The sequence below is a fragment of the Giraffa tippelskirchi genome, chromosome 13, assembly GCF_054371585.1.
Source record: "Giraffa tippelskirchi isolate mGirTip1 chromosome 13, T2T-mGirTip1v1.2.pri, whole genome shotgun sequence".
NCBI lineage: Eukaryota > Metazoa > Chordata > Mammalia > Artiodactyla > Giraffidae > Giraffa > Giraffa tippelskirchi.
Window position 1 is genome coordinate 66,001,587 of NC_137287.1, and position 19,887 is coordinate 66,021,473.

At 38.6% G+C, this 19,887-nt stretch overlaps 1 protein-coding gene and 1 long non-coding RNA gene across 4 annotated transcripts in view; one reads left to right on the forward strand and one right to left on the reverse strand.

The window, feature by feature from the left end:
* NEBL (nebulette) overlaps positions 1–19,887 on the reverse strand; it is a 363,259-nt gene that overhangs the window by 33,537 nt on the left and 309,835 nt on the right. Inside the window, exons 15-21 of one of the 3 annotated variants that reach the window (XM_081556673.1) lie at positions 17,724–17,834; positions 17,446–17,556; positions 12,638–12,742; positions 10,641–10,733; positions 7,751–7,843; positions 4,582–4,674; positions 2,785–2,877 (exon numbers count right to left, since the gene is read on the reverse strand). The exons of the other annotated variants lie outside the window; for them this stretch is intronic. Coding sequence (XP_081412799.1) covers positions 2,785–2,877; positions 4,582–4,674; positions 7,751–7,843; positions 10,641–10,733; positions 12,638–12,742; positions 17,446–17,556; positions 17,724–17,834 — 699 coding nt within the window. The remainder of the gene's footprint in view (positions 1–2,784; positions 2,878–4,581; positions 4,675–7,750; positions 7,844–10,640; positions 10,734–12,637; positions 12,743–17,445; positions 17,557–17,723; positions 17,835–19,887) is intronic. 3 annotated transcript variants of the gene reach the window in all.
* Positions 425–19,136, forward strand: LOC145532171 (uncharacterized). Its single transcript, XR_014073048.1, has 5 exons — positions 425–538; positions 9,427–9,589; positions 17,135–17,394; positions 17,960–18,065; positions 18,739–19,136. It is a non-coding gene; the product is annotated as an uncharacterized LOC145532171 (long non-coding RNA).

Sequence of the window (19,887 nt, forward strand, 5' to 3'; positions counted from 1 at the left end):
AGCCCGCCAGGCCCCTCTGTCCATGGGGTTTTTTCCAGGCAAGAATGCTGGAGTGGGATGCCATTTCCTTCTCCAGGGGACCTTCCTAGACCATGTATTGAAATGGTGTTTCTTGCACTGGGAGGCAGATTCTTTACCACTGACCCATCAGAGGTCTAGTTATATTTAGAATGCTTGCATCTTAAATCATTCTATTTTAATTCATCTTATGGCAGAGAATCACTGAGAATGTATTCATTACATGGGCGTACCATCAGTAAAGCTGTAATAAGCATTTCATCACAAAGGAGTAAGGTAAAAAATATCTTCACGGATGTTACTTTAAGGTACTCTTACCCATATAGAAAGCTGTTGGACCATTATGGTTTCTTAGTAATTAACTGTGGCAGAACTTTGGCCATGATGCCTAAGTGGTAACCATGGTGATCCATAAGGCCAGCATGCTCCCTAATGCTCCATCCTTCCTTCTCCAGAACCATGTTCCCTTCAGAGAGTAATGGAGTTACATCAACTGTGACTCTGAATACATTAGGAGAAGGTGAGTATCTATTTCTCCAAAATACAGTTGTCAGGGACAATGCCAAACAGTAAACTGCCTTTCCTTTATAATCTGGCCAAAGGACTTTAAAGGTTTATAGAATAAAAGATTTCTTTGCATCTAACAGATTTTCAAATTTCCTTTTCCAAAGAACACAATTTATTATTAATGACTTCGAAAAAAGGATTCTCTCAGGCACTTCCCTGGTGGTCCAGTGCTTAAGACTTCATGCTTCCAATGCAGGGGGCACAGGTTTGATACTTGTTTGGTGAACTAAGATCCCACATGCTACATAATGCAACCAAAAAATAAAAGTAAATTTTTTAAAAAATTTAAAAGTAAAATAATGGATTAAAGATCTAAACGTAAGACCAGAAACTATAAAACTCCTAGAGAAAAACATAGGCAAAACACTCTCTGACATAAATCACAGCAGGATCCTCCATGACCCACCTCCCAGAATATTGGAAATAAAAGCAAAAATAAACAAATGGGACCTAATTAAAATTAAAAGCTTTTGCACAACAAAGGAAACTATAATCAAGGTGAAAAGACAGCCTTCAGAATGGGAGAAAATAATAGCAAACGAAGCAACAGACAAACAATTAATCTCAAAAATATACAAGCAACTCTTGCAGCTGAATTCCAGAAAAATAAACGACCCAATCAAAAAATGGGCCAAAGAACTAAACAGACATTTCTCCAAAGAAGACATACAGATGGCTAACAAACACATGAAAAGATGCTCAACATCACTCATTATTAGAGAAATGCAAATCAAAACCACTATGAGGTACCATTTCACACCAGTCAGAATGGCTGCTATCCAAAAGTCTAGAAGCAATAAATGCTGGAGAGGGTGTGGAGAAAAGGGAACCCTCTTACACTGTTGGTGGGAATGCAAACTAGTACAGCCACTATGGAGAACAGTGTGGAGATTCCTTAAAAAACTGGGAATAGAACTGCCATATGACCCAGCAATCCCACTGCTGGGCATACACACCAAGGAAACCAGAATTGAAAGAGACACATGTACCCCAATGTTCATCGCAGCACTGTTTACAATAGCCAGGACATGGAAGCAACCTAGATGTCCATCAGCAGACGAATGGATAAGGAAGCTGTGGTACATATACACAATGAAATATTACTCAGCCATTAAAAAAATACATTTGAATCGGTTCTATTGAGATGGATGAAACTGGAGCCCACAATACAGAGTGAAGTAAGCCAGAAAGAAAAACACCAATACAGTATACTAATGCATATATATGGAATTTGAAATATGGTAATGATAACCCTATATGCGAGACAGAATAAGAGACACAGATGCATAGAACAGTCTTATGGACTCTGAGGGAGAAGGTGGGGGTAGGACGTTCTGGGAAAATAGCACTGAAACATGTATATTATCATATGTGAAACAGAACACCATTCCATGTTCGATGCATGAGACAAATGCTCAGGGCTGGGGCAATGGGATGACCCAGAGGGATGGGATGGGGAGGGAGGTGGGAGGGGGGTCCAGGATGGGGAACACGTGTGAACCCATGGCTGATTCATGTCAATGTATGGCAAAAACTACTACAATATTGTAATGTAAAAAAAATTAAAAATAAATAAATAAATAAATAAAAGTAAAATAAAAAAGGACTCTCTCAGCAAACTACATCCACAGATTACATAACAGAAAGGAGTTAGAACAGGCCAAGAACTGGTGTCTAAGTAAAACTTGACAGCCCTGAACAAGTGCGCTGAAAATGGACCTGTTTCATGTGAGCTATTCAGCCAGGCACACTTCATAATTTTTCCCAGCATCATCCAAAAATAAAATGATGATAGCTGTGAGTGGGAGGTGGGACTGGACAGGCTACAGAACACGAATACATTTATTAATACATATGGAGGAAAGGGAGTGGGAAAGCTTATTTGTAGAGCCAAGATGCCAGAAACTGCCATGGCATCCCTTTGGAGAATCACAGAAACTGCAAGCATGAAGAGCAGATAAGAGGGATATACAATAACCTGCAGACAAAAATCACATTGCAGTCACTGGGAACTCTGAGCAGGGCATGTCTGGCTGGACCCACAACACCTAACAACCTGAAAACTTTCCAATAAATTGACAGTCAATTGAGAGCAGAGGCAATCAACTCAAGGTCATGAAAACTTTGTAAACACAATCCCTTCATTGACATGTAGACAATATGTTTGCTTTCATAAGAAAAAAGTGACTAAGATCACACATTGCTGAGGTTCTTCTGGTTTTCTTTCACTCTCTTCAGCTCTGGTGGGTCAGAAATTGCAGTCGCCTGTTTAATCTCTCCTCTGTATTTTACCTGTGGAGGATTAATATGAATTTTAATAAATAGCAGAATGGTCTCCAACCAAATACCAACAGAGGATAAGCCTCAAAATTACCCCTATTTTTTACATAATTTTTCCCATAGTAGATGTGTGTCAACCTTTCAGTTCAAATCTACATCTGGCTTCTGATTCTTCTGACTTGGCAAGCAGCAAGTGCTGGTTGTGCTCCTTAAAAATGATTTTTAATAAATATTTCTCTCTTCAATACCAGAACTAATTGCAAAGACCACGACTAAATGTAATAGAAATACAAGGGGAAGACACTGTAATGAGATCATTACAAGGGATTTCCTTGCCGGTTCAGTAGTTAAGACACCGTGATGTCTTAACTTCCACTAGTGGTGGCCACATGTTAGATCCCTGGTCAGGGAGCTAAGATCCTGCATGCTGTGTGTGGACAAAAAATAGGGAAAAAAATTAAAACTAAAAAAAAAAAAATCATTACAAGAGAACTATAGTGAAGTAGCCACAGCAGCCTGGGAAGGCCATTTACTCCTATTCTGACCCTGGAGCCTCCACCTTCAGTAGAAGCTGAAGACCCCTCACTCATACCACCATCAGGGATACTATAAAGATAAAGCAGCATTCAGCCTGATTTTTCCCTCCATCTGAGAGAAGTCACTCTTCAATTTTATAGTGTCTCAAAATTATCTATTTCAGAAGAAGAAGGTTATTGTTTATAATGGTAAAAGTTCCATAAAACGGTCAAAAAATGGGAAAAATAACTATTAAGGGACACATTTGAGAGAGATTTTTGAATTCAGGGAGGCCTGGGTTCAAATCTCAGCCCTGCTGTCACAAACCATGGGTTCTTGCACGTCCTCTGACTTCTAAAGACTCAGTTTCCCACACCTACAAACCAGAGCAATAAATCATGCCTACCCCACTGAGTCACATAACACATTTAGCACAGGGTCCACAGCAGAGGAATCTCACGATTATTAACTACCCTTGCTTTACTAGCAACAGATCACTAAATGATTGATGTTTTCTGTTTTATTTATAAGGTTCCCTGCCATGACATTATGTCTCAGAACCCCAGTCAAGTCAGGTCTTCTTTTCCTTATGCCAATAGACAACTTTCTCTTTTCTCAGACTGACAATATACCCACTATGCTGCTCTCCAGGTCTTTAGATTTGCATGTAGTTTTAGAGATTTACCATCTAAACTATGAGGCCCATGAAGATCGGAAGGGATCTTATCTATCTCTGTGTACCAGTGACCAGGATAATGCCTGCCGCATTGCTTAATGAAGAGTTCTTCAATAGGGACTTCCCTGGGGGTTGAATGGTTGGAACTCTGCCTTCCAATGCAGGGGGTACAGGTTCGATCCCTAGGCAGGGAGCTAGGATCCCATATGCCTCATAGCCAAGCAACCAGAACATAAAACAGAAGCAATATTGTCACAAATTCAATAAAGACTTTGGAAAATGGTCCACATGAAAAAATATTTTAAAAAAAGATTTCTTGAAGAAATAAGCATGACTGAACAGTAGCAAAGCAGTTCCCAACTTCCTGGACTCCCACAAGGGTGCCACAGTCCCACCCCTCAGTATGGGATAGTAGACAAGGAATGACCAAGATGTAGAGCGTCTAAAGCTTTTCAGAAAGCATTGCCAAGAATAAAAATAGCTAATGTTTGGCAAAATCTAAGAGCGAAACAGAAACAACTTGCCGTGCTCAGCTGTTCCTGGTTTCTCCTCACTCTCTCTATCTCGGGCGTCATGCTCACCGGGGTTGCTCTGTCACACGGCTCTTTGTACCTGAGCTGGGAGACAAACGCAAGGTGGTGTGGGGTTACCGGAAGGAAGACTGAGCTAACACACAGCAACTGGTGAAAAGAAACGTCACAGAGCACTCGTTAGCTGACATCTTTGCTAGGGTTTTACAGGGAAAGATGCTTTGCTAATAGACGTCATCATCACGGTGATCCTGGAAATAAGCTTTTCCTTGCCCGAATGTTTTGAATTATACCTGGGTTGTTATTCTTCAAACTGTATTATTTCTTGGTGGCCTCTCGGAGTTTTATCCTATCAGTAATGATAAATGACCGCTTCTGTGAGTTCATTTCTTCACAGTACTAAAATGACATTACCAAAGGACCATATAATATTTACATTTAAAAATAAAAATTCTGGATTCATCACTAGAAAGAAGGGCTATGCCAGTCCTATGCCTGCACCTCAGTTATCGGTTGTCACTATAAAAAGAAACCTTGAACCTCCTTTTCCACCAAGTTCCAACATTGGAAGACCATGCTCTGACCAGTGTCGTGGAGATATTTCTTTTTAAAAAATATTTATTTATTTATTTGACTGCACCAGGTCTTAGTTGTCGCAAATGGAATCTTTAGTTTCATCAAGTACGAATGTAGTTTTCTGACCAGAGATGGAACCCTAGCCCCTTGCAGTGGGAAAGTGGAGCCTTAGCCACTGGAGTGCCAGGGAAGTCCCATCATGGAGATACTTCTGACCTACTGCACAGAGTAGGGGATCAGAGTCCAACATTTGTGGTCAGCTTTCCCAGTAATTCCACAACATTCCAGGAAATAAATGAGGATCCAACACAGGGAGATAGAAAGCATGTCCACCAAATGAATTTCTGACAGGTAAAAGGAAAACTAGAGGTTAAAATCCCATTATGAAGAACTCCACAGGGACAGTCTTGATGACTTTTTGGAGCTTAAATTTATTGTGAGGGAATTTTTTTTTTTTTTGCAAGACATCACAAGGCCTGCAGATAAAATGGACTTGAGATGTACACCCTCAGCAGTGCATGTGCAAGTGAACAGATATCTGATAAGCCTGGAAAATAAATGACAAAGGGTCAGGCTCTTGCCAATGCGACTTCTTTCTCTGTGCCATGGTATGCAGTTTGAGAGTTTAGGCAGATTCTGTGTCGGATAATTGCCTAAAGAGAGGAAAGGTCCAGAGTAATCTTTGTTGATGGCAGGATACAAAGAAAGATGACTCTGGGTAGAGTTCAGAGGAGAAACATTTGTTGAACAGCATCACTGATGTAGAGAAATTGTTGCAGCCAATTTCTAGTAGATCTAAGTTTGGGGACAGAAATTTGATACAGAGACGCGTCATGTATTGCATTCATCCACTCACAAACATGCTGAGTGCTTTACAGGCAATATCTCACTTAATATTCTAGTCCCTGTTTTAAAGACGAGGAGAATGAGACTTGGACAGGTTAGTGGCTTATGAAGGATATACAGCAAGTAGGGTCTGGAGCTAGGATCAAACCAACAGTCCAAAGCCCACATTGTTCTCCACTCCAGAGTTATTTAAATTTCAATCATGTATCCACCACTTACCATATGCCATGCAAGGTATCACCTGAGCTGTGATTTCTAGTATTTTTTTATTAAGTTAACTCATTATTTTCAAATAGTTATGTTAAGAGAGTGTTATGTTTCTATGATAAATTGAAAACTAGTAAACTCTTATTTTATTTTTGGAGGATAATTGCTTTACAACCTTGTGTTGGTTTCTGCTGTGCAACAATATGTATCATCTATATGTAACATATATCCCCTCCCTCTAGAGCCTCCCTCCCAACCCTCATCCCACACTTCTAGCTCATCACTGAGCTGAGCTTCCTGTGTAACTCTTCTTTTACAAAAAGAGATATATTATGACAATCTCTAGGTCACACTGAGTGAAGCAAATTGGAGAAAGACAAACATCATATCTTATAAGTGGAATCTAAAAAATGGCACAAATTAACCTATTTACAAAAGAGAAATAGAATCACAGATGTAGAAAACAAACTTATGGTTACCAAAGGTGGGGGGAGGGATAAATTGAGAGATTGCAATTGGCATATACATACTACTATATATAAAATATATATACATACTACTATATATAAAATAGATAACTAATAGGCACCTACTGTATAGCACAGGGAACTCTACTCAATTCTCTATAAGGACCTATATGGGGAAAGAATCTGAAAAAGAGTGGATATTATGTATAACTGATATACTTTGTTGTACAGCAGAAAGTAACACAACATTGTAAATCAACTTTACTCCTATAAACATTAATTAAAAAAAAAAAAGGAACACATTAAAGCAATTTAACTCATAAGTCAAGGCCTGAGCATCAGCAGGCCACCTGAACCAGGGACACTGGCACTGCCGGCAGCCCCCTCGTGGTCTGAATCATGCTTTCTCTCTCCATCATCTTTCTCCTGCCATCTTCCACCCCAAGGACTCATCACACTAAACTTTCCCCTCTTTGAACAGATCTTAGATCATGAACACATTCAGTTTGCACTGCCAGGAGGGCCCTTCCTCATGAAATCCATCCCAAACATTTATTAATTCTTCAAGATCTAGCTCAAATGTTACTCTTTTTCCATAGGTTTTCCTCTCTCTCACTGACAAAGCCTTCCTTCTCCGCATTTCCCCAGCACATTGAAAATAGAATTATTATTTAACATTAAATGAGATATTGCATGTAAAGAACCCCAAAAAGGTAGTAAGCACTTAACAAATATTAATTATTTTTGAGCACTTAATGCACAATCTTTATTTATCCCCACAGCTGTTTCTCCTAGAGACCTTGAGAATACACACAGCCTCTAAACTTAAGGTGTATCTCATTCATCTTTGAATGCCCCCAAGAACAAGAACAGAGTAGGCATTCAACACCATGTTCTTTAATAAGCAAACACACATGCTTGGTGTAATGCTAGCCCAACACAAAGATGTATGAAATTATCTCCACCTTTCAGGAACTAGCCTTCCTACAGTGGCATTCATTCTAATTCATTCTACTGTGCAAGTGTCACGCCCACAGAAAACAATACTTAAAGAAATGTGATCACACATTGCTGATGTTCTTCTGGTTTTCTTTAACTCTCTTGAGTTCTGGTGGATCTGAAATGGCTGTTGCATGTTTCACCTCTTCTTTGTATTTTACCTGCATGATTTATTTAAAAAAAAAAATGTGAGTCTTATTCAACATAAGTTTTAAAAAATAGTTAAGAATTCTTCATTTTTAACTATCACATAGCCTATTTTTTAATTCCAATATTAATTTTCCTTCAATGAGAACACAAATTTTTATTTCATCTGGTGCTTTCAGGATTCCTTTATCTTAAAGTACAAACAAACCCATATCTATTCACCTATCCATCACTGGAGAGGTTTTTTAACTAAAATAAGCATATACTGCTTATAAAAATAAATTTTATCATCAGGCAGATGCACCAAAAATTTTAGAAATTATCTTAATATAATAATTCATTATTTTTCTATACTAAAAGCAGTTTCTATTTATTATTTGTGTACTCACCATGGTCTTTAGAGGCAAGAGTCAAACTGAGTTAGCTACTAAGTCTTGGAAACACTGCTTATCTGACTGAGAGTACACAAATAATCTAGAATAAGAAAAAAAATAAAAGAAGAGAAAGAAGAAGGTGGGAGGAAATATACTACAAGCAGAGGCCATTGAGTGCTGATCACTACAGAAGGGCCAGTAGCAGAAAGCCAGGAAGTGTCTTCTACCACACAATCATGTTATGTAAAGCCCGCCTATATCCTGGCAGTCACAACAGTCAAAAGCTCCTCAGTCAAGTCTACTTAGAGGAAGATTAACCAGATAAATGATAACGCCAGCACACAATTATGCCCAAGACAAGCCCTTTAAACTTATAAAATGATTAGTGATGCTAGCATATCACATGGTATTTTAATACGTCTAAAATGCAAGGAAGTTTGGAATCGAGAAAAAGGACATACATATACATATAAATATGGACACATCAGCTAGACTCAAGTGGCATATGTTGCAATTTAGCAAAGACTTAGATATACGCAAAATACATTTTAGAAATCACTTGGTAATGTTTAAAATGATTAAGGCTGAAATTCATGCTGAGAGTCACGAAGAAACAATACCTAAATATCTTCACTATCATCTATGTTTTAGCATCTGTATGTTTCATAGGTGATATGAGTAAAACCGCCAATATTAGGCCAGATCCAAAACAGTTAAATTAAGAGTGCACTGAGACAGACCGTCTCCGAGTAAGATTCCAAAACAGTTCTTAAGAGAGAAAGCTAATACTCAAAAGGCTCGTACTCTGGAGGTGGAAAATGTCGAGATCTTTAAATGTTAGAGAATCCTATCTTGGTTTGACAAATCTTGCTAATCTTGAAAGGGCAACTTTCCATTTGAATACTAAGCAGGAGTTTATGGCTCAGGCTCATAGAGATACAGAACTATGCGTTTATTGTTTGCTAGAAGAGGCAGGGGGATGCCAGGAGAAGAAATGATAGATTGTGTGATTTTCCTAGGGTGAGACACTAAACACGATTCAAGATGAACATCTTTGTTTTTCATACAACTCCAAACTAATCAAAATGGCACAGTCATTTCGCTATAGGCAATAGAATTGTGCAGTACAGAACATTTATAACATTATACCCCAGTACACTGATGGGTACATTTCAAATATTATCACTTGGAAGTGAAGGAAATAATCATTTTACATTTTTCAGCTGAACTAATTTCTCTACCAAACTCAAGTGTTGCCTGACACAGACTCCTGCCACGGTGGATCAGCCTGCTCACTGCCAGGTCCTCTTCCTTATGCTTTCTTCAGGAAATCAGATTCCTTCACTGTACAGAGATTCTAGTGCACTCGCATTCTGCAGTTTTTCTGTAAGTTCATTTTCTGTAAGTCTGTTTACCACAGCACGACCTTACCTTTCCTACCCTGTCTCCACAAATATCAGTGCACACATATTCTAGGGTGCCAGGTAACCATCAGAGTTCCTGACAAAGGCGTTTAATCAAGGCAGTTTGACTTGGATGACTTAAAGAAACTCTGCCTCCAAGGGTGAAGGTGAAGAGAATGGTCAGGGAAGGAGATATAAAGAAAGAACCCTCAACAAGAAACTAAATAGCAAGCTCCTCACATCCTCGATGTGGAACCTGAGGATGTGGAGGCCCAACAGTGAGGGACATGGGCATCTGCAGATGTTGGTGTGAGTATGTGTGAATGACTACGTGTGTGTGTGTGTGTGGGGTGTCCTGCAACCACTCCCTGTGGACACCGAGGGATGACTGTATAACAACTATTACCAAATACACCTATTGGTAAGGGTAGCAATGATCCACTGTAAATGTCAAGCACTGAGTGAAGAAGTTTTTAATCCATAACATTAAGCACCTCCTCTACCCTTCCCCCAAGTTCAAAGGGCACTAGGGAAGGGGGGGTAAATTTATTTTACAAATTATAATGAAGGTGTGTGCTTTTCTTCAAAGAAGTAGAAGGTAAATGGGGCCTTTGAAACCTCTTAAGCCACCAAATAAATGTTCTAGTCCCTTTAATCATTCTATCAGGATAAAATTTCTTTCCTCCAAGTTGTGGGGAGGTATTGAAAAGTATCCTTTCTCTGAAAAATGTAATACAGCTAAAACTCTGTTCAAAAGGATGAAATCTAACCCTAGATTTCATTACTGTACTATTAAAGTGATCTATCTCTTATGCACTATGATATATATATATCAAGATGAAATACTGCTTTAGGTTCAAGAGGAACAAGGCTACAGTTTCCTTCTGAAAGTTAGGTCTTTGATATTTGATGAAACAGTGTTTCAACAAAGTGAAGAAAAAAGAAAAAGGCAGCTAGTTTTGTAAAGAACTAAAAACATTTATCTAGCTTGTGTTTGCTTTTGGAAAGGATAATCAGTGCCATAGAGAACTTACTGAACTAATGTTCTGCTGATTTTTCTTCACTCGTTCAATCTCAGGAGTATCTTTTACTGCTGTGCCAGCTCCTACTTCTTTCTTATAAAATACCTTTATTATAAGAGAAGGAAAAGAATAACTAAGCTTATTAGAATTCAAGTCCTAGATTCGATTCTTGTAAAGGAAAATTTCTCAAGTTTTAAAGTAACGTGAATACAGCTTCTATTTATGAGAACCAATGTTACATTAATCAATTAAATAATCCATCATGGGAATAAATGCAGAACTTTGGTTTTGTATTCCACTGTTTTACAAGTAAACCTCTACTACCTGTTCTAGGGTATGCCTGGTACCTTACATGGCTGCAGATTACTTGCTCTAAGAATATAAGTTTTCTTCTTCAAATACAAATATATGACGCATGTGCAGCTGAGAAAAACTAAAGGACATATTATAAAAGCTCACTAAACAGTTACCATTTAATTCAAAACCAGCGTGAAGTTTCAAGTAACTGCTCTTCTTCAAGTGAGAGCAAAGACAGTCTTGTTCTCTTCAAAGAAAATATTAGCTTTACTATCAGCATCAACACTAAGTCAGCCTGTTTTCCTTATCTTCCACTTATTCCTTAAACCTTCCCACGTCTCTCCATCCGTACCAACACCTACCCCTTTCAACTACAAAGCAAAAGAAAAAACAAAGTGTCCTACAGAAAAACAGACTAATTATAAGGAAGTCATTCGAGGCCAGAACTACTCTCTCTCTTTTTAAATTAATTAACGTTTAAATTGGAGGATAATTTCTTTACAATACTGTGATGGTTTCTGCCACACATCAACATGAGCTGGCCATAGGTATACATATGACCCCTCCCTCTTGAACTGCCCCCCAACTTCCCTCCCTACACTGTCCCTCTAGGTTGTCACAGAGCACCGAATTTGGGTTCACTCTCCTGATATCTGTTAACCAGTAGGTCCCAGTGTGGGTCAGGAGAGCAGGACATATGAGATGTTCCCCTGCAAAAGCTAGAAATCTGGAATCACAGGTGGTAAGGGCCACACAACTCTTCTCCCTCGTCCTCTCTTCCAGCAAGATTCCTACATCTCTTAGCACAGCCTGCCTGTGAAGACCCTAGAGGTACCTGAACAGCATACCTGCAGAGTTTAGAGTTTTCCAATTTATTAGAAAGTAGAAAATAATCCAGAAATTTTCAGAAATAATAAAATTTATATTTTTAATAACATTTGCTTAACCACTAAGTTAACTCTACATTAAAATATTGGCTGTACCATCAATTTTTATTTTAGAATTCAAGTTCATATACCCATTATATATAAGCCCACTATCTTAATCAATGGTGCTGATAAAATTCCTATTCCTCAAAACAAAAATATCAAAGTTTAAGAATTGATTGTTGTTGTTTAGTCACTAAGTGGTTTCTAACTCTTTTGCAACCCCATAGACTGTAGCCTACCAGTTTCCTCTGTCCATGGGGTTTCCTAGGCAAGAACACTGGAGTGGGTTGCCATTTCCTTCTTCAGGGGATTTTCCTGACCCATGGATTGAACCCACATCTGAGTCGGCAGGCTGGTTCTTTAACCACTGAGCCACCAAGGAAGCCCTTAGGAATTGCTTACAAACTAGTAAATCCCTAGATATATTATCATGGTAATTAATCAATGACCAGGAAGGCAATCATTTCATTATGACTATTTTTATCTTCAAAGTAAAATACGTGTGTAAGATTAAGATCTCTTTCCTGAGTGAAATTTTAAAATTTGGTTAAAAATAGCTGTTGCTTGTACCTAAAAAGGAAATTTGAATCTGTAATTGTAAAATAATCATGATAAATTATCAGTTGTAAGAACATTTGGTGTTCTTATGATTTAAAAGAAGTAAAGATATGCATTTGACAGAAAATTCAAGCAAGGCAGCAAAAAAATCAGACTGAGGAACAAAGGCCCCCTTTCAAAACATCGTTTCAAGGTGACAACTGGAAAGAGACAATGGCTACTCACCGCACTAATGTTTTGTTGAGTTGTCTTAATTCTCTGAATTTCAGGAGTATCTGCCACAGTAGAATAGCTAGAAAGCATCTTCTCTGCCTCATCTTTATACTTTTTCTAAAAATATAAAGTGAATGTGAATCTGAAACTCTGTGTGCGCATATACAAGAGACAGAGACAAAGAGAAAATGGTACTACTTTTTTCAACTCTGCTATACCTGAAAGTGAAAGTCACTCAGTCATGTCCGACCCTTTGCAACCCCACGGACTATACAGTCCATGGAATTCCCCAGGCCAGAACACTGGAGTGGGTAGCCTGTCCCTTCTCCAGGGCATCTTCCCAACCCAGGGATCGAACCCAGGTCTCCCGCATTGCAGGTGGGTTCTTTACCAGCTGAGCCACCAGGGAAGCCCACATGCTCTAAATTATGCCTTAGGATTTAATTCAGTTGTTGATGTGTTTGTGTGTGTGTGCTCAGTCGCTCAGTCTTGTCCAACTCTTTGATGTATTTATGCAACAGTAAAAATAAACAGCATATGCAAACAGAGTAAGCAAACAGTCTAGGAAAACACATTCACCTTCTCTCAGGCAATGGTTCCCATCCAAGACTATTCAAACACCTTGGGATGGCTGGACCTCTATGGAAGTCCTAAGCCTAGAACCCACTCTCTCATGAGCAGTTCCAGTTCCTGTTCAAACTAGCCCTTATAACTCCTACCAGTAACCTGACTCTCTTTGCTTACTTGTCCTCATGCTTCTAGATTTATACTTGGCTTCCTACTTCAGATAAAGATACATTTGACTAAGGAAAGGTACTAGCATTTCATACTACAGATAAAAATCTCAATTTTCCTTTTGCTACTAAATGTACTATTACGAGCTCAGATATATCCTAGGCAATACCTTCTACTAGTGCCAGCATTTACATAGTAGTTCAGTTCAGTCTTTCAGTTGTGTCCAACTCTTTGTAACCCCATGGATCACAGCACACCAGGCCTCCCTGTCTATCATCAACTCCCGGAGTTTACTCCAACTCATGTCTATTGAGTCGGTGATGCCATCCAATCATCTCATCCTCTGTCATCCCCTTCTCCTCCAGCCTTCAATCTTTTCCAGCATCAGGGTCTTTTCAAATGAGTCAGCTCTTCGTATCAAATGGCCAAAGTACTGGAGGTTCAGCATCAGCATCAGTCCTTCCAATGAATATTCAGGACTGATTTCCTTTAGGATGGACTGGTTGGATCTCCTTGCAGTCCAAGGGACTCTCAAGAGTCTCCTCCAACACCACAGTTCAAAAGCATCAATTCTTCGGTGCTCAGCTTTCTTTATAGTCCGACTCTCACATCCATACATGACTGCTGGGAAAACCATAGCTTTGGCTAGACAGACCTTTGTTGTCAAAGTAATGTCTCTGCCTTTTAATATGCTATCTAGGTTGGCCGTAACTTTTCTTCTAAGGGGCAAGTGTCTTTTAATTTCATGGCTGCAGTCACCATCTGCAGTGATTGTGGAGCCCCCAAAAATAAAGTCTGTCATTTGTTTCCACTGTTTCCCCGTCTATTTGCCATGAAGTGATGGGACCGGATGCCATGACCTTAGTTTTCTGAATGTTGAGTTTTAAGTCAACTTTTTCACTCTCCTCTTTCACTTTCATCAAGAGGCTCTTTAGTTCTTCTTCATTTTCTGCCATATGGGTGGTGTCATCTGCATATTTGAGATTACTGATATTTCTCCCGGCAATCCTGATTCTAGCTTGTGCTTTATCCAGCCCAGCATTTCACATGATGTACTCTGCATATAAGTTAAATAAGTAAGGTGACAATATACAGCCTTGATGTATTCCTTTCCTGATTTGGAACTAGTCTGTTGTTCCATGTCCAGTTCTAACTGTTGGTTCTTGACCTGCATACAGATTTCTCAGGATGCAGGTCAGGTGGTCTGGTATTCCAGCTTCAGCTCGCACCAGAGGCGAGGGCTGGGGGTATGCAGGGGTTCAGGGGTTTTGGGTTTCAAAACTTGGGGACGGTTGTCAATAACAAGAAGAGGGAATGGTGGGAGGAAGCTGTGGTGGGCCAAGGGCAGGCAGTGTTGCGGGGTCTTAGGGCTGGGGTGGGGAACAGAGTGTCAGGAGGCCAAAGTGGAGGGACAGGCTCTGGTCTGCAAGGCTGCACTCTTTGTAGCTCTTGGCCCCATACCTAAGCCTCCAGCCTTTTCCTTTGTGAAATACAATCCTGGAGCTTCTGAGAGGCTTGGCGCTGCCCAAGACCTGAGGCCAGAGCAAGGAAGGCTTTCCAGCAGTGGAGAAACAGGAAAGCAGCTCCAGCAGTGGAGTAAAAAGGAAGCGGTGCTAATGCAGGCCCTAATGAGTCAGAGAAGCTTCCAGCCCCAGCCTTTGGACAGCATGACAAGGAAGGCAAGGCAGTAAGGTTGGAGTCCAGAATGGCTACCTGATGAATGACAGCTACCTCCTAGAAGATCAGAGAACGATAACTCCACAAGCAGGTATTATTATTATCCACTCTTGGGGAAACTGAGGCACTAGCTAAGTGTCAGAACCAGGATTTCAACCCAGCCACTCTGGTTTCAAAGTCAGTGAAGGTAACTACATGGCATACTGCTGCTTGTTAAGAAAGGAGAATATTGTTCACATTGAAATGCACCACAGCATCATTAAACCCTTTTAAGCATTCCCTTGTATCTCAAATAACTAAAGTTCTTTAAAATCAGATGTACCCTCATATCACACTCAAAAAATCAACACTGTTAAATTAAAGCAGGAATTCTAACAACTCAGGCACCACTTCCTATGGGAAGGGTTTACTCTTGTTATCTTTACTTTCTGGTAGGACATACCATAATTTGTCATCCTATATTTGCATGATTATTTGATAATTAGGTTACCCAGTAGTTCCCCAAAGGCAAAAATCCAAGTCTGATTTTGCATGTAAATGGGTGCTCAAGAAGTATCTGCTGAATGCATGAATGAGTTTGCCAACTTTTCTCCATTGAATCAAATGGCAATATGCTTGTTTTAAGAATTTATGATTTCTAGTTCAGCTGATACAGCTAGTGTCAACTTCTCCAAGTTCGTGTGCCATCATGAGACACTGAGGACAGATGAACACACTTCAGGACCATCCCAACTGCTCTGTCACTGAAGAAGGCTGAGAAGCAGGTAGCTCCTTTGATAAATACTTAATTCTGGCATCACGATACCCTTGAAATGGAGCAGGACCCCATGGGGACTTCCCAGGAGAGACTCCACTCCCCCATTACCTCCACCTGTCTCTTGTCTATAGAAAAACTTTAGTCAGAGAATAAATTTCATCAGAGATTTAGAAATATAGAAACAAAGGAAAGCAATGAAACAAAAGCAAATAAAATTTAGTCATTAAACAAAGTCAAGGACCTTTAGTTCTTCCTCAAGAGCTAAAGAGAATATTTTCAGCCATATTCTTTGAGCTGTTTTGTAAATGCTGAAACCTCCACCAGGTGGAAGACGTTAACTACATGATGAAACAGACTATAGCCATGACATAAGTTGCCACAATTTTGAGAACTGGACTCAAGGAAATGGGAACAAACCAATCTTGGAACTGAAGATTAATTGTACTTAAAACAATCAAGATGACACTGATCAGACCACCACATGATCAATTTCAAGACGACTGTCAGAGCTGACTCTTCTTCTCTGCTCACAGCCCCCATCCCATTGCCTCAGTTCAGTTCAGTCGCTCAGTCATGTCCGACTCTTTGCAACCCCATGGACTGCAACACGCCAGGCTTCGCTGTCCATCACCAACTCCCTTTGCCTATACAGCCCTAAAATTCCCCTTTAAAAGCTCTTGCCCCTGATAGGCAGGGGATAGTTGGTTCTTTGGGACATGAGTCCACCTTCTCCCCAGGATTGCTGGCCCCTCAGTAAAGCTATCTTTTCTTTTACTCACCACTTGTCTCTCAGTGGATTCTTGCAAGACTAGCTCCTAAACCTGAGTTCTGTGACACTCTCATTTTGAACCAGTGAATGTTTCAATTCCTTGCTTATGTTAGTCAGAATTTTGACAAATTTGGTCAAATTTTGTTAAAAATTATTTCAACATAAACCCCATTAGCCAAATTCAATTTCTTCATTGCATTTTTTTCATTCCCTTATACTACTTTTCCATTGGGATTCATTCTTTTTATAGCAAATATTATAGCAAATAAATTATTCACTAATGAATAACTTTGCCCAAATCAGATTTTATCAATAACTTTTTTTCCCATTAAATACTTTCTTTTGCAGTCATTATTTCTCTTACATCCAGTTTTCTGGCAGATATATCACAGATATACTTGGCAAATTAAATTTTATCAAGAAAACTTAGATCTTCCATTAAATTTTGATTAATCTTCAATTTCACCTTAGACCTTATACAGTTTAACTTATTCTTAGTTTAAGTTGTTTATTTAAATTAAAATATACATGATGAAGTGGATAAAAGAAAATTCTTTGTATTTTTTTGCAGGATAAGCATTAGAGCCAAGTTCACAATGGAATCAAAAAATGGAAATAAAAAGGTCAAAATGTCCTTGGACTCAAAACAGAGAGACCTAATAGGGGTGCTCTGATGCTCAATAATGTTTGTTGAGGTGAATCTACAGAAGTTGTCCCTTTCATTAATGAGACAATCAAGTTTGGTCAGTGGTTCCTTTATAATAGAGTGCATTGACTTTGAATAGAAAGCCCTCAAAAAGACACAAATCACAGAGACACACGGAGCAGAAGGTGATTGAATATTAGAATATATTATCCTGAGCATCTTCATTCTCTACCAACCTGGCTATAGATTTCAGATGCCCTCTTGGCTCGAAGTATATCCGGGATATCCATGCTCACTTGCATTCCTTTCCCTTTAATTTCATTTTCTAAGTCTTTCTTATATTCTTTCTAAAAGAACAGAAAACAATCTTCAGAGCTTCGCATGGCTTTCCATAGCAATGCAGATATTTACATGTTTGAATCTCAACGTCATACATGTGGAAACACCATTTATATTTCTTCTGTATACAATTTGATGTGTTTGTTTTAAACTTTGTGTCCCATTAGTTTCTTACCTGGCTGACCATTTCAGATGCTTTCTTGGCTCTCTGGATATCAAGAGTGTCTGTGCTCACCTGCATGCCTTTCCCTCTAATTTCAGTCTCCAGATCTCTTTTATAATCTTTCTGCAGAAAATAAAACCTGAAATTAGGGTCTTACAATAATTTGAAAATCTGCATTGAAAAACTTGATGTCATTATCATGGCTTTTAGAAATAAGCTGGACTTAAATTCACTTCTTTTTTTTCTAGGAAACGACAAAGACTTAATTTGTGGCAGAACACAACTTGGAGTGACCACAAGGACTCAGGCAGCTTTTTTTCTACTAACCTGACTTGAGAAAGAAAACAGAAGGAGGTGAAGGAAAATATTTTATATTTCAATAAATTGATAAAATATTGGTTAATATATAACTCAATGAATATCAATAAAATGTGAGTGTAAAAATGTCACATCTCATAAGTTTTCATTTCTCTTGAGTATACAACCTAGAAGTGAAATTGCTGGGTCATATGGTAACTCTGTTTAGCCTTTTGAGGAACTGTCAAACTGTTTTCCAAAGTGAGTATTCCGTCTTACAATCCTAGCAGCAATACACAAGAAGGGTTCCAATTTCTCTACAACTTCACTAACACTTGTTATAAGCTGTGTTTTTTTATCCTAGCCTTTTAGTGGGTGTGAAGTAATACATCGCTGTGGCTTTCTTTTGCGTTTCACTGATGGTAATGATGTTGAGCATCCTTTCATGTGCTTATTGGCCATTGGTATATTCTCCTTATCTTTACTGGCCAAAGCCCCAATCCATATTAAATAGACTATATTAAAGTATAATTATATCTCTTATGGAAGATAATATATATGTAACTTTATAATACATGTGTTACATTGCTATTGACTAGTTGACAAAATGTTATACTTTGCAAACATTTAATTAAATATGTATTGATTTTAAAAAATTTTCATATCTCATTCTGTAGTGAATAATTGCTGGTTGCTTCCTGGAATCTCACTCCTGTTTTTCCTTCATTAGCTCCTTGATTTGTCACTGGGCAACTCACTGCTTCCTGTTCTAAGCCCTCCAGCTTGGCTGAGACTGGCCCCAGTGCAAGGACCCTACTAGGCTGAAGAAAATAGTTATACCTCACCCCTGGCCCTTCATGATTGGCACATTTAAGGAAAGGAACATTTCTCTTTCGACACAATGTATCAAGAGACTTTTCTTTCCTTCTGGACATGAATGGAGAAGTTTGCAGCCCTGGGAGCTGCCATGCGCCTCCTTGCAAATGGGAGAAGAAAGCCTGCCTGAGAAGAGAAAGCCAGAAACTAAAACAGAATCACACTGTGTAAGTCCTAGATTAAGCCATGCCCAAGAATTCCTCTACTGTTGGGTTACAAGAACAATAAAAATTATCTGTTTTTTGGGCTGGATTATATGTTACCTGTAAAATGTCATGATTATACAGACACAACTGTCTTAAGATACTCTTGTCACATTTTAAAGCTACTGATTATCCTTATTCCTATAATCGAACATTTTTCAGTATGTATGTTATTCTTCAATGAAAATTATATTAAAAGGAAACTACTGACTATCTCCTATTAAATTTCTTCAAAAACAATTATTTCCTATTATGCTGACATACTCAAGATTTGTGATTCCATGCTATAAGGTAAATTTTGTTTTGCTTATTTGTGATGTTGTAACTTTAGAGAAGTCGTAAACAAAAATTTCAATCTAGAGAAATGCTATTTACTATCTACCCATAAGTCTGCTACCCATAAATCTGCCTATTTTCACTGACTTACAGTCTCAGTTTCACTTTCCTGAAGTGAAATAATAATAAAGTTAAACATTCAGGTAAAAATGTTTAACATTCAAACTAATAATATTAAATTATCACTTTGCCTGTAGAAAGCTCTGTTTTTAGCTAAGACCCCAAAGCAAAACACTTCATTTGAAGGACAATATATGTAGAAACTGAGGTATTGGTCATAGATTACCACCAAAATTCCATGGTAGAAATATGTCATTTAATATTTCCAATATGAACTTTCAAATCTAAAAGCATTCAAAAGCACATAAATAGACTACATGGACTCTAGTCACATCAGCTAATACTGATGCATAATAAAATAGCTTAGAACTTAGAAAAACTTAAAGAAAAACATGATGACATCT